Raw genomic sequence first — 18,634 nt, 5'->3', positions numbered from 1 at the left:
CATCTTCAGAGTCAGCAATGGTGGGTCAAATTCTTCTCATATTGCACCCCCCCCTCCAACTCCTCCTCTGCCTCCCTCTTTCACTTGTAAGGACCCTGTGGTTACACTCGGCCAACCTGGATAATCTAGGATCCTCTCTCTATTCTAAGGTCAACTGATTAGCAACCTTAATGCCACTGCAACCTTCATTCCCCTCTGCCACGTCCCCTGACATATTCACAGGTTCTGGTGACTAGGAGGCGGAGCTCTTTGGGGGTCGACTGCAGGCAGACCTCATTTTATTGCACTTTGCTTTACTGCATTTCACAGATATTGTGCTTTTTTTTACAAATTGAAGGTTTGTGGCAACCCTGCGTCAAGCAAGTCTATTGGGGCCATTTTTCCAACGGCATTTGCTCTCTTTGTGTCTCTGCATCACATTTTTGTAATTCTTGCAATATTTCAAACTTTTTCATTATTATTATGTTTGTCAAGATGATCTGTGATCAGGGATCTTTGATGCTACTATTGCTAAAAGATTACAGCTTGCCGAAGGGACAGATGACAGCACTTTTTAGCAATAAGGCATTTTTTAATTAAGGTGTGTCCATTGTTTTTTTTTAAGACACAATGCTATTGCACACTTACTAGACTACAGTATGGTGTAAGCATAACTATTCTATGCACTGGGAAGCCAAAAAACTCGTGTGACTCACTGGATTGCGTTACTCGCTTCCTTGCAGTGGCTGGAACCAAGCCCACAATATCTCCAAGGGATGCCTGTGTTCTTCCACCACATGAGGGGTTTCCCTGAATACTGAAAATTCTCTGAATGATTCTAAACTGAGTTAATATCTTCTGACTATGTACCCAGCTCTTCAAAGAAAAATGACACCGATCACCAAGGGCAGCACAACGTGGTTGCAAATTGTGACGTTTTCGGGGGACCGTTTAATACAAGCCAAGACTTCCTCTCCAATGGAGGTGGCATCTACCTTCACAGAGCTGTTAATGCACTTTAGATGCAATCCTGTCTGTAAAATATCTAGTTCAGGGCCTGGCACACAGTAAGTGCTCAATAAATGCTAGTTTTAAAAAGGGAGGCAGTGTAGAATAAGACGGCACCAGAGATGCCTGCCTCCGCAGAACATCTGTTCAACAAATATTCAGTGAGCACCTACACTGTGCCAGGTGCAGGGTGGGGTGCATGGAATGGCCAACGAATCACACAGCTCTGTTCTCAAGGACTTTTTCCTTTGATAGGTTGGATTGCAACTCCAGAAAAATAGAAGAAAAAGCAGCTTCACTTACGTGCAGAGAATGGACTGGTCCTCCCGATCTGAGAACAGAAAGAGAAGAGCCATGAGTTAGAGTTAACTCTGAGCTGAGGGTCTGAACATGGTGCCTCCTGGACCTCCCATTTAAGACCCTACATGCTGGCCCCACCAGGGGCGACAAGGGGCCAGCTGGGCTCATTGCCCAGGGTACAGGGACAAGCCAAGCCCGAGAGGGCAGCAGGGCTCTTTTAGATACTTCTTCCTACCCCAAAGTCCCAGAGGCAGCCCCAGAAAGATGCTGGAGTCTGACTCATTCAGGAGGCAGTGAGCATCCCAGCCCCACCAGGTCTGGGAGGTTCCCAGGAGACCCACTCTGCCTAGATTTGGATACAGACTTTGGATCCAGACAGACTGGGGTTCCACTTGGCCACTTCCCAGCTCTGTGGCCTCGGGTGAGTATTCTTAACCTCTCCATGCCTCAGTTTCTTTAACTGGAATATGGGGTAGTGACTATTTTTGGTTTGACAAACCACCATTAATTCCCTCTTCTTCCCGGAAGAGCATCCTGTGTTCCTAAAGGAGACTCGTCCCCTGCTCCGACCCTGCCACCATGTACAGTCTTGGTAGGACTGACCCACAAGCTTTCCAGCCAAGAGGCAACAACGTTTCCCAGGCTACCTCAATCAGATTCTCTGAGCTAAAACTCTGAGCTGGATCAAGGACAGGAAAGCACAGCAGGGTGGGCAGAGCCCTGAGGGGGCCTCACTTCCTGCCTCCAAAACTCAAGCAACCCCAATTTCTGACATCTCCTGAGGCTGGCTCCCACTCATCCCACCCCATCTATGAGCTCCCCAATACTCCTCCACAAATTCCTTTCCTAGTTAAGGTCTCTGTTGCTTACCACCGGAGAACCCTGATGGATGCTGAGGGCACCGTGAGATTAAACATGATTAAGCAGATGTTACTGATCACTTCTAAACTGAGTTAGTATCTTCTGACTATGTACCTAGCTCTTTAAAGAAAAAATGACACCAATCACCAAGTGCAGCACAATGTACTTGCTAATTGTGAAATTTTAGGGTGAGCCTTTAACACTAGCCAAGACTTCCTCTCCATTGGAGTGGCATCTACCTTCACAATTAGGTGGCATTGCATTGTAGTAGAAGAATCTTCTTAAAACAGTTGGATCAGCCACACCCTGGCCAAAACCAGCTGGGGAGTCCCCGTGGCCCCGAATCTCCCCACCATGGACCATGAGCTCTTCCACCCAGCCGCCTCATTGGCACCCTTCTCTCGTTATCCCTACTCAGCTCCTACACAGGCACCTGCTTCCCACAGAGAACACACTCTTCTCGTCCAGGGCCTTTGCCTGGGAAGACCTCTCTCCCCAGTTCTTGCCAAGGGTGATGCCTTCCCGTCATCTCAGGGGCTTCCACTTCCAGAGAGGGCTTTTCTAACTCTCTGTCCACAGGGATGCATGCCACAACCTCTGGGCACTCAGGCAATTTGTTTATTTCCTTCACACCACTAGACACATCTGGAATGACCTCATGTGTTTGTCTCCCTGCACTAGGAAGCAAACTTTACTGGGGAAGAGTGGGCTTGTCGGTTTTGTTTAACGTTGTATCTCAAGTACCTGGTGTATAGTTGGTGCTCAGTTATATTTATTGGATGGATGGATGGGTGGGTGGATGGATGGGAGGATGGATGGATGGGAGGATGGGAGGATGGATGGATGGATGGATAGGAGGATAGATGGAAGGATGGGAGGGAGGATGGATGGATGGATGAACGGACGGGCAGATGGATGGGACTGGAGAAGACCATCCCTATCATCAATGGGGGCCAGAGAGGGCAGTAATGACCATATCTGGAGGTGGGAGGGAGACCTACATTACATAAAGAAGATCTGGTCCACCCCAGGATAAGATGAGTGAGATGACTGGACAAGTTCCATGGATCCTATGCCCACCTCCAATCAATCTCTCTCCTTTCCCTCAGGTAACAGATGGAAATTCTGGTTCCCTGGTTGAGCCAGATCCTCAGGACAAAAGGTGGAAAAGCCATTTAATTCCTCTTCCTCACCCTCACCTTGAGCTGGCAGCACTGGCCACAGCTGCCCACAGGAGGCACGTTCAGGGGGTCGGGGGAGGCTTCACTCAGGCAAGTCTGACCTCTGAGCTGAGGACCAAAGGAGGGGAGGCCCTTGCAGGGAAAAGGGACACAGGAACAAACAGGACAGAGAGAGGGGGTGCCCTCCTTCGGCATCAGAACCCTCCATCACCACGAAGTCCCACCTTCCATTCCAGCTTACTGATTCCCTACATCCCCCAATTTCTGCTCCCATTCCTGGCTGCTCTACCACCCTCGAGAAACATCCACGTCAGAAACACCCACACGTGTGCCCAAGGACAGACACTCAAGTTGGTCACCGCAAAAATATCAGCAAAAGCGAAAGACCAGAAAGGAATCCACATTACGGGTCCATCAACTGAAGACTCATTAACCACATTCTGGTATTTAAAACCTGGTACGACCTGGCCACAGAATCAGCCATTAAAAGAACCAGGCAGATCTTCACGGACGGATGCAGAACAATCTGAGATACACTAAGCTAAAAAATAAAAGGCTGGACGATAGAGTGTTTATGTTTTAAAAAGAGGGATGTATTTTCACACAAACAGACATGCACACAAGTGCATATATACATATGTATAGGTACACACACACACACACATCCATCTTCAAATACTTGCGTATGTTGTATATATTGTCAAGCTACCCTTGACACAGCCAACACTGGTTGTCCCTGAGGAGAGGGTCCAAGGGACTGAGAACCAGGACACGGGACAGACCTACTTTCATTCCACCCACTTCCGTCCTGCTTATGTCTGTGCTATGAGTATGTGTAACGGTCCCCTCATCTTGCCAAAAAACCAATGTAAAGATAATCTTTATTGCTCTCGAGGAAACCATCATGACCATAAAGCTTAGGAACGAGAAGAAAGGAGGAGCTGCGCGCCCGCAGTGCCCCCAGCAGCCCCCACCTCCGAGCACTCACCGCGCCTCGGGCCCGCCCTGAGCGCCTGGGTGTGGTGACCCGCTCAGCTCCCACCTCGGCCCCTTGACCTGGGCACTGGCCCCACCCTCACTCTACAGATGAGGGAAGTACAGCAAACCGAGGTGACTTGCCCGAGGTCACCGCAGTGCGCTGACCCACGGCCCCCAGAGAAACGTCCACTCAGAAACTCAGAAGGCAACCTTATTCAGAATTAGGGTCTTGGGGATGTAATTAAGGATCTGTAAGTGAGATCATCCCGGCTTCAGGATGACACCTAACTCAATGGCCAGTGTCCTTACTGATGAGACAGGAGAGGGCGATCAGAGGCACAGGAAGAAGGCCACGTGCAGAAGGAGGCAGAGATTGAACTGATGTGTCTACAAGCCAAGGACACTAAGAACCGATGACAGCCACTTGAAGCCAGGAGAGGGGCCTGGTCCGGAGTCTCCCCTAGAGACTCCAGGAGGAACCACCCATGCCAACACCTTGATTTCAGACCTCTGGTTTCCAGAGCTGTGAGAGAAAAAATTCCTGTTGTTTTAAGTCACCAAATTTGTGTGGGGACTTGAACCCAGGTCTGCATGACTCCAAAGGCCTTTGTTTTCCCTTGCTCAGATGATTGTGCAATGGTGACACATCCTTCCAGGATAAAAACAATAAAAACAATAAAACTTTCCTCTCCCCAGTACATTTGGGAGAGAGACAGAAGCCGACAGCCAGAGAAATGCGTGGAGGGAAGTGTGTTGGCACAGCCACCAGCTCCTGGGACTGGAATTGAGGGACTATGGATGCCTGTGCCTCCAATGTCCTCCCAGAGGGAGAAGTCGGCTGGGGAAGAGAGCAACATAGGGAATCAGTTAAAAATGGATTCAGGAAGGGGCAGAGGGGCGAGGGATGGAGGAAGCAGCGTCCCGTAGTCAGAACCTGGGCAGCGAGAGAACCCGCTGGGGCTGGCCCAGAGCATCCACTATTTTAAGGAGTGATTTTGAGACTGACAGATGGACGGGCTATCTCCATCCATCTGCTTCAGGAAGAGAGGCAGGCTTTCCTAGCAGCCTTGGAAGCCTGCACCCAGAGCACAGAGATTTATAGGGTCAGATGCCCATCCTGAGGCTTTTCCTCACAGGTCCCCAGGAGAGGGAGCCACTGCCAGGGGGCAGGGGAGCTCTGTGCTGGCGGCTGCCAGGGGACGTCTGGCCTGGGACGTTCCCATAGGAAACACACCGCCTCCAAGCGTGGGAAGCTAACTGAGCCCTGCTGGGTTGTGGGCAGAATGACTCGGCGTGGGTACTGCTGGCTGACCCGTGAGGCGGCCAGGAGACCGACTTCCTGGGGCCTTCTAGCCGATCCCTTCCCTGAGTTCATGTCTGACACCAGACAGCACAGTCCTCTGAGAGGACAGAGCAGTTATCCCTCCAGGCTTTGCACATACTTTTTCTTCTGCCCTGAGCACCGTCTCCACCACTTCTTCACTTGCCTAATCCATTATTTCTCTTTTTTTCCCCATTGAGTAAAATTCACACAATATAAATTTAACCACATAAAAGTGAACAATTCAGTGGCATGTAGTACTTTCACAATGTCATGCAACTGACACCTCTATCTGGTTCCAAAACATTCTTACCAGCTCCAAATAAAACGCTGTACCCATTCAACACTCTCCTTCCTGACTCCCCATAACTCCTGGCAACCACTGATCTGCTTTCTGTCTCTATGGATTTACCTATTCTGGACATTTCACACAAACATGATTGTATAACACATGGCCTTTGCGGTCTGGCTTCTTTCACTTAGCATGATGTTTTTGAGGTTATCCCCCATTGTAACATGTATCAAATTTCATTTTTTATGGCTGAATAATACTCCATTGTATGGATAGACCCATTGATGGACATTTGGTTTGTTTCTGCCTTTTGGCTATCTGCTGCTATGAACATTCAAGTACAAGTTGTTGTTTGAGTACCTGTTTTCAGTTCTTTGGGTTATATGTCCTAATTCATTCTTGAAATTTCATTTTGAGAGTCATCTCCTCTATGATTCTTTCTCTAACTCCATACCTCCCTCAAGCTAAGTTGGGAGCCTTTCTACTGTATGTCCTCTTCAGGGCTGCCATGGACAGTGGTATGAGTTGTACACTGCATAACTTTAAGGGAGAACCATTCACATTGGTCTCGTATATTTATTACAACAATCTTTCAGGGGATAAAAGACTTGTATACTTGTATATTCATTAGAACAATCTTTCAGCAGATGGAAGAAAATTCTCTTATACTAAATGCCCAGAATAGACAAATCTATTGAGACAGAAAGTAGACTAGTGATGCGATGGAATTGGAGTAGGAACAGGGAATGACTATAACAGGGCACAAGTGAGCACAGGATTTCTTTTTTGGGGTAATAAGAACAAAAACTTAGATTGTGGTGATGGCTGCATAACCTTGTAAATTCACCAATAACCAGTGAATTGTACACTTAAAATGGATTTATGGTATCTAAATTATACCATGATAAAGCTTTTTAAAGAAACAATGTTAATTTTACACCATCTCTGAATCAAGAGATCTGATTCCATAAACTTCACACAGATTTATTCATTTTCCAACAGTTACAAAACTGCCTTTAACATTTCTCTTCCTAGCCCAGGATTTCCTAAGGGTCAAGGGCTGGGTCTGATCCTAGTGCCAGGAGCAATGTTTGACATACGGTAGGTATTCAGGAAATACCTGTTGACTTGAATTAATCTCAGCCAATCAATTTCTCTCTGTCAATCTCAGAAGGCAATTCAGATGGAAGCAATGCTAAAAACTTAGTTCTGTGTTCATGTATTCCCACAGCAAAGAAGTCCAGAGCCCCAGCTATGCACCAGGCACTGGGAATACAAGTTCCTAAGACCTACTTAGTCTTTGCTTTTGAGAGGCTTACCATCCAGTGCTGGGGTGAGACAGGCAAAGATCTGAGGTGGACAAATGCACAACAAGTCTCTACGCAAAGCACTGCAGAAGGTAGAGCTGGTTTTGAGGCTCCTGAGAGGGAGATGGACATCTTAGCAGCCAAGGTGACAACTGAGCCGGCCGCATGGAGGAGGTTGTGTAGGAATCCCCAGGCGGAGAAGCCCTCAAGGAGACAAAGCATCCCAAACAGAGGACCTGGGCCACAGTAGGTGGGAAAAGAGCATAGAACGGAAACGGAGAAGGCCGGGCTGGGCCCCACGTCCCAGCACCACCTCTACCCACTGAGCAGCCCAGCCCGGAGCCCTGGGGTCCGCCTCACCCACACCCCAGCCCTAAACGTGCCTCTCTCCCCTCTGTCTCCCGGGCCTCAGGGTCTGGCCATGGATGCCATCACGAGTGTGCGGGGGAGGTTCCTGGTGAGATAAAGGGCTCCCCACTGCCTCCCCTGCAGCAGGCCTGAGACTCCCGGGAGACGCCCAGCTCCCCGCAGACCAGCTATTTCGGCCTGATCCCAACACGAGCTCACAGTTTCTGGCTGGGGAGCCAGCGGCCTGCAGGCTGACCATAAAAGGAGAAAACCAAGCTGGGGCTGAGAGCGGCCCCGGGCTAGCTGCTTCCCGCCCTCCCTCCAGTGCCAGGCTGCTGTGGGACCTGGCGAGAGGAAGGTGGCCAGGTCCACATCCCCGCAGAAAGGCCTCCACCGCGTGCAGAAAGGCGGTTCCCTCCCTAAAGCCACCCACGAAGGTGGACGCCGGAAGGTTCCAGACCCAAGGTGAACGTCAGTGCTGGGCCTCCACCCTGGGCCTGGCCAGGTGACAGCTCACGCCCTACACTTGCCCTGCCCAGCACCCTTCTCCCCAGGCGCTGTCCAAACCAATCCGCACAACAGCCAGGGTAGGTGCCACCCTCATGGGACAGAGAAGGAAACTGAGATGCAGAGAAGTGGGCACGTGGGTGGAGCTGGGATCCAAACCCAGCTCAAGGGTGATGCTCTAAACCAGGCCTTTCTCTCCCCAGCCTCCTCCCCCAACAAAGTAGGTAGGAAGAGATTCTGGGTAAGCACTGACAGCTTGTGCTGGACTCCAGCAGGAATTTTCCAGACCCACATGAAGCACTGGCACCATGAATAGCAGAACTGGCCAGCTAAGAGGGCCAGGGTACAGGAAGCCAGCGTTCTCCCGGTGGCCTCCTGGGCCTCAGCTCCCGCCTCCACTCTCTCCCTCCTTCTCTCAACTCCAGCCCCACAGCCTCATGGATCTCACCAACTCCTTGTTAAGCCCACGTGTCACCTTGCAAGGAGGCCTCTGCTGCCCTCCCAGGCCAGGTCCCTAGGGTCCACCTCACAGCTCTCTGGACCTCCCCCACATAGCACATGTACTTGAGGGATGCTCTGATTTACATCTGCACCCCACCTCCAGTAGACTGTGCCCCACCCACCGTGGGCGCCTCCATGGTGGGGCCTCAGTCAACACTTCCAGGTGAAAAAGGAAACGAGGAGGAGCCCAAATCTCTTGGGGCTGGGAGGGCGAGACAGGGGTGAGGCTGGAGCACGCATATTCCACGAGAACAAGTCACCCAATGTCAACCAGCACTTCCCAAATCCACCCTCTCAAGCACGCTTGCTACTTCAGCTCAGTATTTACTGCTTATTGAAAGCCTTAGCTCTCATGCATCCAAGACACTGTGGGCCGTCCAGAAAAGGCTCCTTGGAATCAGATGATCCTTTTCCCCCATTTCCTGCCAAAGAACGTGATCTCCTCAGGATAACTCAAGAGGGCCAACCAGCTCCTCCCAAAGCGTCAGTGAAGATGGGGCCAGAAGGATGCAGCGCCATCAGCGCTCACCCTGCCGGGCCAGACGCAGAGCTGAGAGCAGCAGCAAAGTCTCCAAGAGGCAGAGAATCGCCAGCCGGCCCCTTCTCTGGGGCCGTGTCGTAGGAACACAGTTTCTGGAGCAAAAGCACCTGGAATTACTTTGGGCTCCACCTCCTGGGCAACTCAGAGCATCTGCTTCCCAACCAGGAGGATAGGGATAAAAACCCATGCCTTCCAAGGCTGTGAAAATGATGACCTGAGGCTGGGTACACCAAGAGCTGAGAAGCACCCGAGGCCCATTCGAGAGCTCAGTAACTCTTATTATTTTTGTCTTTATTGCCACGGCCACTGCCATCATCACTGTCCTCTACAACGGTGAGCCAGTGAAGTGGTCACAGATGGCAGTGATTCTGTCCCAGGAGGACAGGGTGTCGGGCCACGTTCAACCCTTTCTAATTATAAGCCCTAAGCCACGTCATTAGCCTTTTGGGTCCTGTTTCCTCATCTCTTAAATGGGAGTAAGAGCCCTATGCCGTCTACTGTGATGCCTCAGAGGGACGAAAAAACGTTTCAAGGGTGGCCAAAGGTGACATCGCCAAGTTTGACACTTAGCTCTGGGGTCAACCCACGTGGTGTTCTGAGCCTCCATTTCTTCAGTCTGTCAAACAGGGAGGCTGCCCTGCAGGGGACCGGTGAGGACTGAGCGACGTGGGATCCACGGGGCATGGAGCCCAGGGCCCATCACTGCCCCTCCTGTCCCTGCTGAGTTTACAGAGCAGCCTGGGTGAGCACGAGCCAGCCCCTCAGGGCCTGCCAGCCATGGACGGAGGGTTCAGACCGAGTGTGGGAACTTGCAAAGCAGAGAGTGGAGTCTGGGTCGTTCCACTTCCCAGATTTCCCTGCAGCTGGGAGAGGGTTCAGCCAAGGGCCCGAGCTGATAAAGGTCTGCGGCTGTTGTTTCTTTTTTAATTTCCTGAGAGTGGCTGTTTGGTGCTAATTAGGTGAGGACAGGACACTTCCAGTCGCTCTCATGCACAGGGTGACAGATCCTGACGGCTCCTCTAGACCGCACATGAAATCTCACCTGCCTTTCACACCTCTCCCCGACCCCAGGGACCCACGCTGGGGAGACAGGAGATCCAAAGTGGCTTTGGTCAGGAAAGCTTTGGTGATGCTTCCCCAACACTCATCATGTTAATTTACTGAAGTCACTAACTCCGCTTCCGAAGTGCTGGGACTTCAACACTAACCCCCTGAGATGCAAGAAGACAGCCCTGCAGGAGCCAACAGCCTTCTCCAGAGCAGGAGGGGGCCCATGCAGCATCTCAGTGCCTCCCCCTGGACAGGAAAGCATTGAACTTTGGAATCCGATACACCAAGTTCAAATCCACTCTGACACTTCTGTGTCAAGTTCTTCACCTCCCTGAGCCTCAGTTTCCCCAGCAATAAAATGGGACTAATAATAGCACCTGCCTCCAGTGTTGAATGATCCAACCAGTCACGTATACATTGGCCCCTGAGCACATGCCCACACACGAAGGAAGGGAGGGAGGGAAAAATAAAGACCGTTTTTAAAGGAGTCAACATCTGCTATTTCTTAAAAACTATCAAGGTAAATGTAATGGGAAGAATAAAAACTTTGTTGGCTTTCCTTACTGTATAGTTTAGTATTGTTTTTATTCTGGATTACATATGCCGGCGCCATGATAGTTTCAGGGCTTAATTTTAAAGGTCCTAATCTGATCCTGTCCACCTTGTGCGTCTGTGGTGAGGATTTGTGAGAATATTCCTGTAAATCCTTGTGCACACAGGAAGCAGGCAACAAAAATCCACTGTCATCATTACCGCTTCTTCAGAATAGGTGTGCGAGAATGTCCATTGAAAGACAGTGGGCCAAACATGAGCATTTAGTGCTCCTCCCTCCCCAAAACTTACTGAAATGACAGGAATGGGATTTTTCAAAAACACATGAAGCAGTTCAAATGGACAGGAGAGGAAATGACAGCCACACAACCTGGGAAGCCAGCAAACAGGACAGGGGATGACAGTCCCGGGAGAGAAGTCTAAGCTGGCGGTGGGGACACCTGAGTGGCAACCTGATTCACGGCCTCCAGCTCAGTAACTGGCAGCCCCAGGGGCCTCAGGAAGAGAGTGGAAGACAGAAAAACATAAGGGTTGGTTGAATGTCTGCTTGAGAAGCCGCTAGATACTCCAGGTAACTTCTACACCCCTAGCAGCCAAGTGACTGCCCTACCCACAGGCCAGAGAAGGAGGGTAGATTTATTTTCTGGAAAGGGAGAAATATAGGATGTCTGTCTTGGGGGACACCAGGGGCCATAATGAAAGCAGGAAGATAACATGCAAGTTTTATCGCACAATTTGAATCCCTTAAGCCTCTTCTCAACTAGACCCTCAAAGTGATGGTAGATAGAACTTTATCTTCCAGGCAGAAGATTGCACAAATCTTCTCTGAAGAATCTCACCAGCCCAAGAAAAAACACTGAAAGATACATCAGAAGTGCCCCAAAGGAGCAGCCCAACTCCATCATCTTATAGCTAAGCTCATCATCAGCAAGCTCCTCCTGCAGGCACGGAGCTCCCGTCAACTTTCTGATGCCCACGTACTAAAACTTCCCAGATGAATGGACAGCCAAGAATCACCAGGCATCTGAAGAAAACCACTAAAGACAGACAGAAATCAAAACAAATAAATAGGAAAAATATGCTTCTTGGAGGAAACAGAGACCTATGCGTGGATAAATATCCTACAAGAAAAAGGACATCACATCCTTGGGGAAAGAATACTATAAGAAACATTCAGGAAACAAAACAGAACCGCAGAAAAAAATTTTTTTAATGATAGCAGAAACTGAAAACTCAATGGAAAAAAATAACATTAGAATCAGAGATGCTAATTCTAAAATTCATATGAAAAATAAAATTTAAAAAAAGAAAGCTCAATGGAAGGGTTATAAGAAAAAGTCAAGGTAATGGCCCAGAAAATAAAAAATATAAGGAGAAAAAGACAAGCAAAAGAGATGAAAATCATAGGAACAATCTAGGAATTCCATTATAGAAATAAGAAAACTCCTGGGAAAAAAAAAAACAGAACAGAGAATACAAACAGAAAGAATTCATCAAGGACATAATTCACAAAAATTTCCCAGAATTTAAGGACGTAAGTTTGTAGATTATGAAGATGCACTAAGTCCCCAGCACAATTGGTGGGGAAAAAAAAGAAAAACCACTATCATGAGCAGGGGGATAAAGAAAAGTTCAAGAAAAGCTTCCAGAGAAGGAGGTGGGGGTGGAATTGGTCACATACAAAGGATCAAGAATCAGACTGGCTTTTACCTTCTCAAAAATAAAACTGAAGCTTGAAGGCAATGAAGTAATATCTTAAAAATTCTGAAAGAAAACTATTTCTTGCCTAAAATCTTAAACCCAGCTAAACTATCCCTTAAATATTAGAGAATCATAAAGTCTTTCAGATATGCAAGATCTCAATTTGCCTCATATACATCCTTTCTTGAGAAGCCACTAGAGAAAATGCTCTGTTTAAACAGGGGAGTAAATCAAAGAAGAGGAAGATATGGAAACTAGGAAACAAGGAATCCACCATGAGAGCATTGAAGGGAATTCCAAGGATGATAAGCAAGATCCCAAATGTCAGCTCCAGTCATAGACAGTAGCCAGGGCAGATCAGAAGGCTCCAGAAGCAATTACCTTCAAGGACAGGATATAAATAGGACCCTCACCACATATCTAGACATACTAAAAAGAGATTAACATATTAAGAAGGAGAACTTAGGGTAGATTAGTGATTAAGTACATAGAATACCAAGTTGGAAAAAAGAAAGGCAATTACTAACTCCAGGGAAAAGAAAGGATGGTACAGGAAAAGTAATCATAAGACAGTGCAGAGCTCAGCCGTGAATAGCATTTACACAGTCATAATAAGGTAAACTCTGAATACAGACTTCATCAAAGTTAATACAGAACAATATTGGGAGTCTATGAGATGGGGTGTTTGTGCATGTATTTTGGGAGGAGGTCATAGGGGGAAAGCAAGAGAGTGAGTGAGTTAATCCTCATCTTCCATGAAGTCAGTAAGTCATACCTAAAACTGAGAAAAATATTAACATATCAGCAACTTAATTAAGTTTTTTTCTTTTAGCAATTACAGAATATCAAAAAGTCAGTTGAAAGAGTTGATAATGGTTACCTCTGGAGAAGGGGAAATTAGGGAGACAGCAAAGGAGGGCTATTTTTCTAAACAAGCCTTGAAGAATTGACTCCAAACCACCTTCACATATACCTTTAATAAAAATAAAAACTAAAAATGCAAAAAAGTAATAAAGAATTCCTTTAGACACTGACATATAATACTCATGGTTGGAAAGTTATCTATGGAGGCAAAAGTTACCACAACATAAAAATATTCCTCAATAAGTTGACTAATATTTAGGAAATTCAGACCTCACTAAAACATCCTTCCCTGGTCTGCACCACTGCTGCTCACCAACTCAAAGCCTTCACCTTGCCAATTATTGGGTGTCAACATCCACCATCATGATACAAACACAAAACAAAGTGGCAACTCTGCAAAATCACTGACTTTCCCTGAAGGTGCAGAGAGTCACAAGACAGTGAACTCCAAAAGGCCACAAAAAAAATCAGATCAATTCACAACCAAAAATCTGAGAGTCATCATGAAAGATAACACAACAGGAAAGACTGTTAAACACCAAATAAGTAAAAGAAGCTCTTGGCAAAAGTGGTCATCCCTTCAGTAAGTCTGCAAAAATTATCCTCTGATCCCACACCACAGAAATCAAGCATGACATAAAGAATGGTATGTTATGCTCTCACATGATTTTGTCCCCAAAAAGTTAAGGCAAAAAAAAAAAACCCCTTAATTAATTTTATACTTAGTCTAAGAATTAGCATCCAGTTGTAATCACCATAAAATCCCCAAATACATGTAAAATAAAATAAGCTTATGTTCATAATTTGCAATGTCATTTTTTCAAGTCCAGTCAAAACTCTTTTTCCCCCTTTACTATCCACAGTGAAACCTGGATCCCTGTTTTAAGTGATTTTTTTTTTCTGGAACCAATTATTTTCAGATAGTCAAAACCTCCTTCATTTCATGCCATCTAGCTCAGTTTGCAAAACGTTAATGGTGGTGATCTCTGGGTGACAGAATTATGGGTGCTGGTATGTTCTGTTTTGCTTAAATGTATGTTTTAATATGTCTAGAATGAATATATGAGATTAAAGTTTGGGTATTTTTTAGGGTTTTTTTGGGGGGGTGATTACATTTATTTATTTATTTTTAAAGGAGGTACTGGGGATTGAACCCAGGACTTACTGCATGCTAAGCATGTGCTCTACCACAAGATTAAAGTTTTTCTAAATGACACATATACACTGTGGCTTACCACTTACTCCCCCCTTTCTCCTTTGCTAACAGAATTTTCTTTCATTCTGGTATTCAGATAAAATTTGCTTAGTGGGAGCTCCCTCAGGTCCAGGAAGGAACCAGAATTAGTCCAAACCAATCATGAATGTCCTAAACCCCTTTCCTAATGATTGGTTTAGAGATTAGCAAGTGACCAAACATAAGGGATACCTGCTGAGGAGTGTCTGGAAAAGGTTTTTCTCTATGATAAAAAAGAGACAGAGGAGAAAAAAACCTAACCCTCGACTTCCTCCATGCTTTTGGATATTATCACATGAGGATGTGATGTCTGGAGCTACAGCTGTCATCTTGTGACTGTGAGGAAACAGCCCAGAAAATCTCAAAAGAAGTCTGTTTTTGAGTGGCTGAATTAACTAACCCTGAAATCATCAAACTCAAACTCCAAACTACTTGTTATGTGAGGTAATAAACTCCTGTTGGCCACTTTAATGGGTTGCTGATTCTTGCAACCAAAAGCACCCTAAATGAATGAACACTGTAACTTTGTGATGTTCAGCTTCCCAAAGAGGTGTGTGAACCACCATTTTATACTTTTCCAACAAGGGAGACCACAAAGGATTTTTTTTTTTTTTTTACAAATACATATATCTAAATCCAAGAGTCATCACTTTACAACCTGAGATTGTATCTCCACAATCCTCCTTGCAAGGCTTCATCTGCTGGTTTTTGGAGTTAATGGTAATCCCGTGTCTGGAGTGGTCCACCTTGAATCATACTTGTAGGCAAGTATGTAACCCTGTCAGTAACTTGGGGGACTTCTACCTGAGCCCCTCAACCTGTGGAGGTACATCTCCCAGGCACACCTAGATCCCTGCCCTCAGAAGCTTCCAGGACTGGGTTCCTCTCAATTCCTAACTCAGAACGCTCTTGGAGGTGGCTATTTCAGGGATTGCAAAGTCAAACACAGGGCCTGGGCAGTTAACACAAACAAATGCACCAGGAGGGGTAAGGACTGGGGAACTGGACAACTCATATCTCCTCTAAAAGGGCAGCTGACAGATAGGATCACGTGTTGCCAGATGTTCCAATACTTTCAAAATAACCTAGAAGTCTGGATTTTTATGTACAATCTCCCAATTTTTAAAAGTTGGCAACTAATTTAAGAATCCTTAAAACCCCACGTGGACCAAACCAAACTTATCTGAAGGCTGGATCCAGCCTGCCAGCTGCTGGTTCACAACCTCCAGACTGTTCTCACCTAAGAATCACATAATTGTGCACAACTTTAAAACTGCCAAAGCCCTTTTCAAGGGTAAGGACAGGAATCCTGCATCTCAAGACCAGACCCATTTACAGGAAAGAAAATCTCATCATGCCTCCCCAAAGATTTATGGTACTGAGATGGATGCTGTCCTTTTTATTATGTACCCAAAACATCTGATGAGAAAAGCAAGGGCTTAACTCTGGAGGATAAGGGATTTCCTGACAGAGAACCAAGGTTCTTGAATGGGAAAAAACTCACAATTTAAAGATGCCCCAGTTTCTTTGTCTTGCCTTATTGCACTAGTTAGGACCTCTAGTACAATATTGAATAATGGTGGTAAAATTGGACATCCTTACCTTGTTATTTATGTTAGTGAAAAGCACTCAGACTTCCACTCTTAAGCATCATGTTAGATGCAGATTTTTTTTTTGTAAATGTCTTTTATCAGGTTGATGCAGGTCTATTCCTGCATCATTCCTGAGAGTTGTTTTTTTTTTTTTATCATGGATAGATATTGCATTTTGTCAAATGCTTTTTCTGTATCAACTGATATGATCATGCTTTTTCCCCCTCTTTAGACCGTTATATTGATTGGTTTCCTGGACTATTGAACCAGCTTTGCGTTCCTGGGATAAGCCCCACTTGGTTTCCAGGCACTTTCAAAGACTCATTTGCCTCTGTTGTAAAGTGGAGGCAGTAACATTGACCCTACCTCACAGAACGGGGCTGAAGATTAAAAAAGAGAGAATGTGTGAGTTTGTGTTGAAGGGGATGTGTGCCTGGACCCAAAGTCCTATTGAAATTGAGGCTGAGAAGCAGCCCTACAGTAGCAAACTTCTACTTTTCAAGCTTTTGCCAAACCAGGCATTACATGAAACACAGTGAATACTCCAATTCTGTGTGCCCTAAAGGGTAGGGGAGTGATTTTAGGTGCCACCCAGGCGAATAAATTTTATTTTAATTGTTATGTATAGTTGCCATGTCCAATATCTGGTTTTGTACATGATGAGGAGGATAACAGCCCAGACTTAGTGAGTTTTTATTAAGTACTTGGCACCATTCTAACCACTTTATATGCAATAGTTCATTTAATCCTCACATCAGCTCTATGTGTTAGGTCACGTGTATTATAATCCTCTTTCACAAATGAGGAAACCTTGGCAGAGAGCGTTCAAGTAGCCTGTTCAAGGTCACAAAGCTGGTGAGTGGCAGACCTGGAATTTGAACACCAGCAGCCCTGCTTTAGAATTCATGCTCTCAACTAAAATAGTGTATTTACTGCTGTGCTTTGCTTGCTCTGAAGTAAATTTGGGGGTGGAGGGAAGCTCATAAGAAAAATATTAAGTAAATACTATGACCATGTAGTTTATATGAAGTTTAAGAACAGACAAAACTAACTGCTGGTGACAGGTCAGAACAGCAGTTACTTCTCTGGGGTGTTGAGGAGGTATTGACAGGGAAGAGGCAGGAGAGAACTTTTTGGAAATATTTCACATTTTGGTCTGGGTGGTCGATTATATGACTGTAGACATCTGTAAACATTAATTTTAGTCTGGACACTAAATTTGTACACTTTTTGCATTCTACTGTATGTATGTTCTACCTCCATAAAAAGTTATTAATGATAGTAATAATAATAATACTATAGAGGGTGTATAGCTCAGTGGTAGAGCACGTGCTCAGCATGTACGAGGTTCTGGGCTTGACCCCCCAGTACCTCCATTAAAAGGAAGTAAGTAAATAAATACATAAATAAATCCGAATTGCTTCCCTCCCTCAAACACACACACACAAAAAATGATGATGATAATAATAATAATAATACATAATACATAAACTAGGAGGTAATATGCAAAAATCTTCAGTGTGGAAAAGCCTGCATTACAATCTTGACAACAAGCTCTGAGCTGGATCCTATCACCCCCTTTTCACAGATGAGGAAACTGAGGCTGGAGAGGACATTTGCACAGGAGCCCACAGGGGGTGACAATTGGCTGCAAATCCAGATCTGGTTGGCTCAGCCCTGGGGCTGTTCCCCACCCTCTTCCCTTCTGAGGTGAGGGCATCCTCCCATTTTCCAGACAGCTGGCCTGGCCAGGCCCTTGGGCAGCCGGAGGGATGGAGAACTCCGGAGCAGGAGCTGGAGTGGGCCCATGCCCGTATTTGCCCAAGCTGTCTGCCCTCCCTCGCCCTCCCTCACCCTCCCTCACCCTCCCGGGCCGCAAGCACAGATGTTCAGCTTGCTTTTTCCCTTTTTCAGTCACAGCCCTCCTGTCACCCAACATCGCCTGCCAAACTCCACATTCTTGGCGAGAACTGCAGGCAGGCAGGACAGGAGGGGCCTGGGCAGAGCCAGCGCTCTGTCAGGAAGCAGCCCGGGTGGACTCCCTGGCGGAGGCGACCCCTGCGCCGGCGGGGGGCTCACCTTGCAGCATGCTCCGGTAGGCCGTGTCGGCGATGGCATAGATGTGGGGCGGCATCTCGTGCCGCTTCTTGCCCTTGTACATGTCGATGATCTTCTCCGAGTAGATGGGCAGCTGCTTGTAGGGGTTCACCACCACGCAGAAGAGGCCAGAGTACGTCTGCCAAACAGAGAACCAAGCTTACTTCCGGAACATGGCGGGGAGGCCAGCTCGGACAGCGAGGCCATAAGGTCTGGTCATGAGAACACCCACAATGCTTGCATTGTCCGAGCACCACTGTGCGCATTTTTTCACTGCATCCTCATGGCAGCACTGCTAGACAGATGCACTCAGATTCTCATTTTAGACATGGGGAAACTGAGTTTCAGAGTCCTACTGGGAACCCCTTGGCATCACTGATTCCAGGTATAGGGGAAGAGGAGCAAGGAGCAAGACTGGAT

The 18,634-nt window shown here is 46.8% G+C and overlaps 1 protein-coding gene across 4 annotated transcripts in view; it reads right to left on the bottom strand.

The window, feature by feature from the left end:
* MYH11 (myosin heavy chain 11) overlaps positions 1–18,634 on the bottom strand; it is a 105,770-nt gene that overhangs the window by 64,159 nt on the left and 22,977 nt on the right. For all 4 annotated transcript variants that reach the window (XM_074346290.1, XM_074346291.1, XM_074346292.1 and 1 more), the window contains exons 3-4: positions 18,197–18,353; positions 1,291–1,318 (exon numbers count right to left, since the gene is read on the bottom strand). In XM_074346290.1, coding sequence (XP_074202391.1) covers positions 1,291–1,318; positions 18,197–18,353 — 185 coding nt within the window. The remainder of the gene's footprint in view (positions 1–1,290; positions 1,319–18,196; positions 18,354–18,634) is intronic.

This window comes from Camelus bactrianus, chromosome 18 (genome assembly GCF_048773025.1).
Source record: "Camelus bactrianus isolate YW-2024 breed Bactrian camel chromosome 18, ASM4877302v1, whole genome shotgun sequence".
NCBI classification, from domain to species: domain Eukaryota; kingdom Metazoa; phylum Chordata; class Mammalia; order Artiodactyla; family Camelidae; genus Camelus; species Camelus bactrianus.
This window is presented reverse-complemented; position numbering and strand designations above follow the sequence as displayed.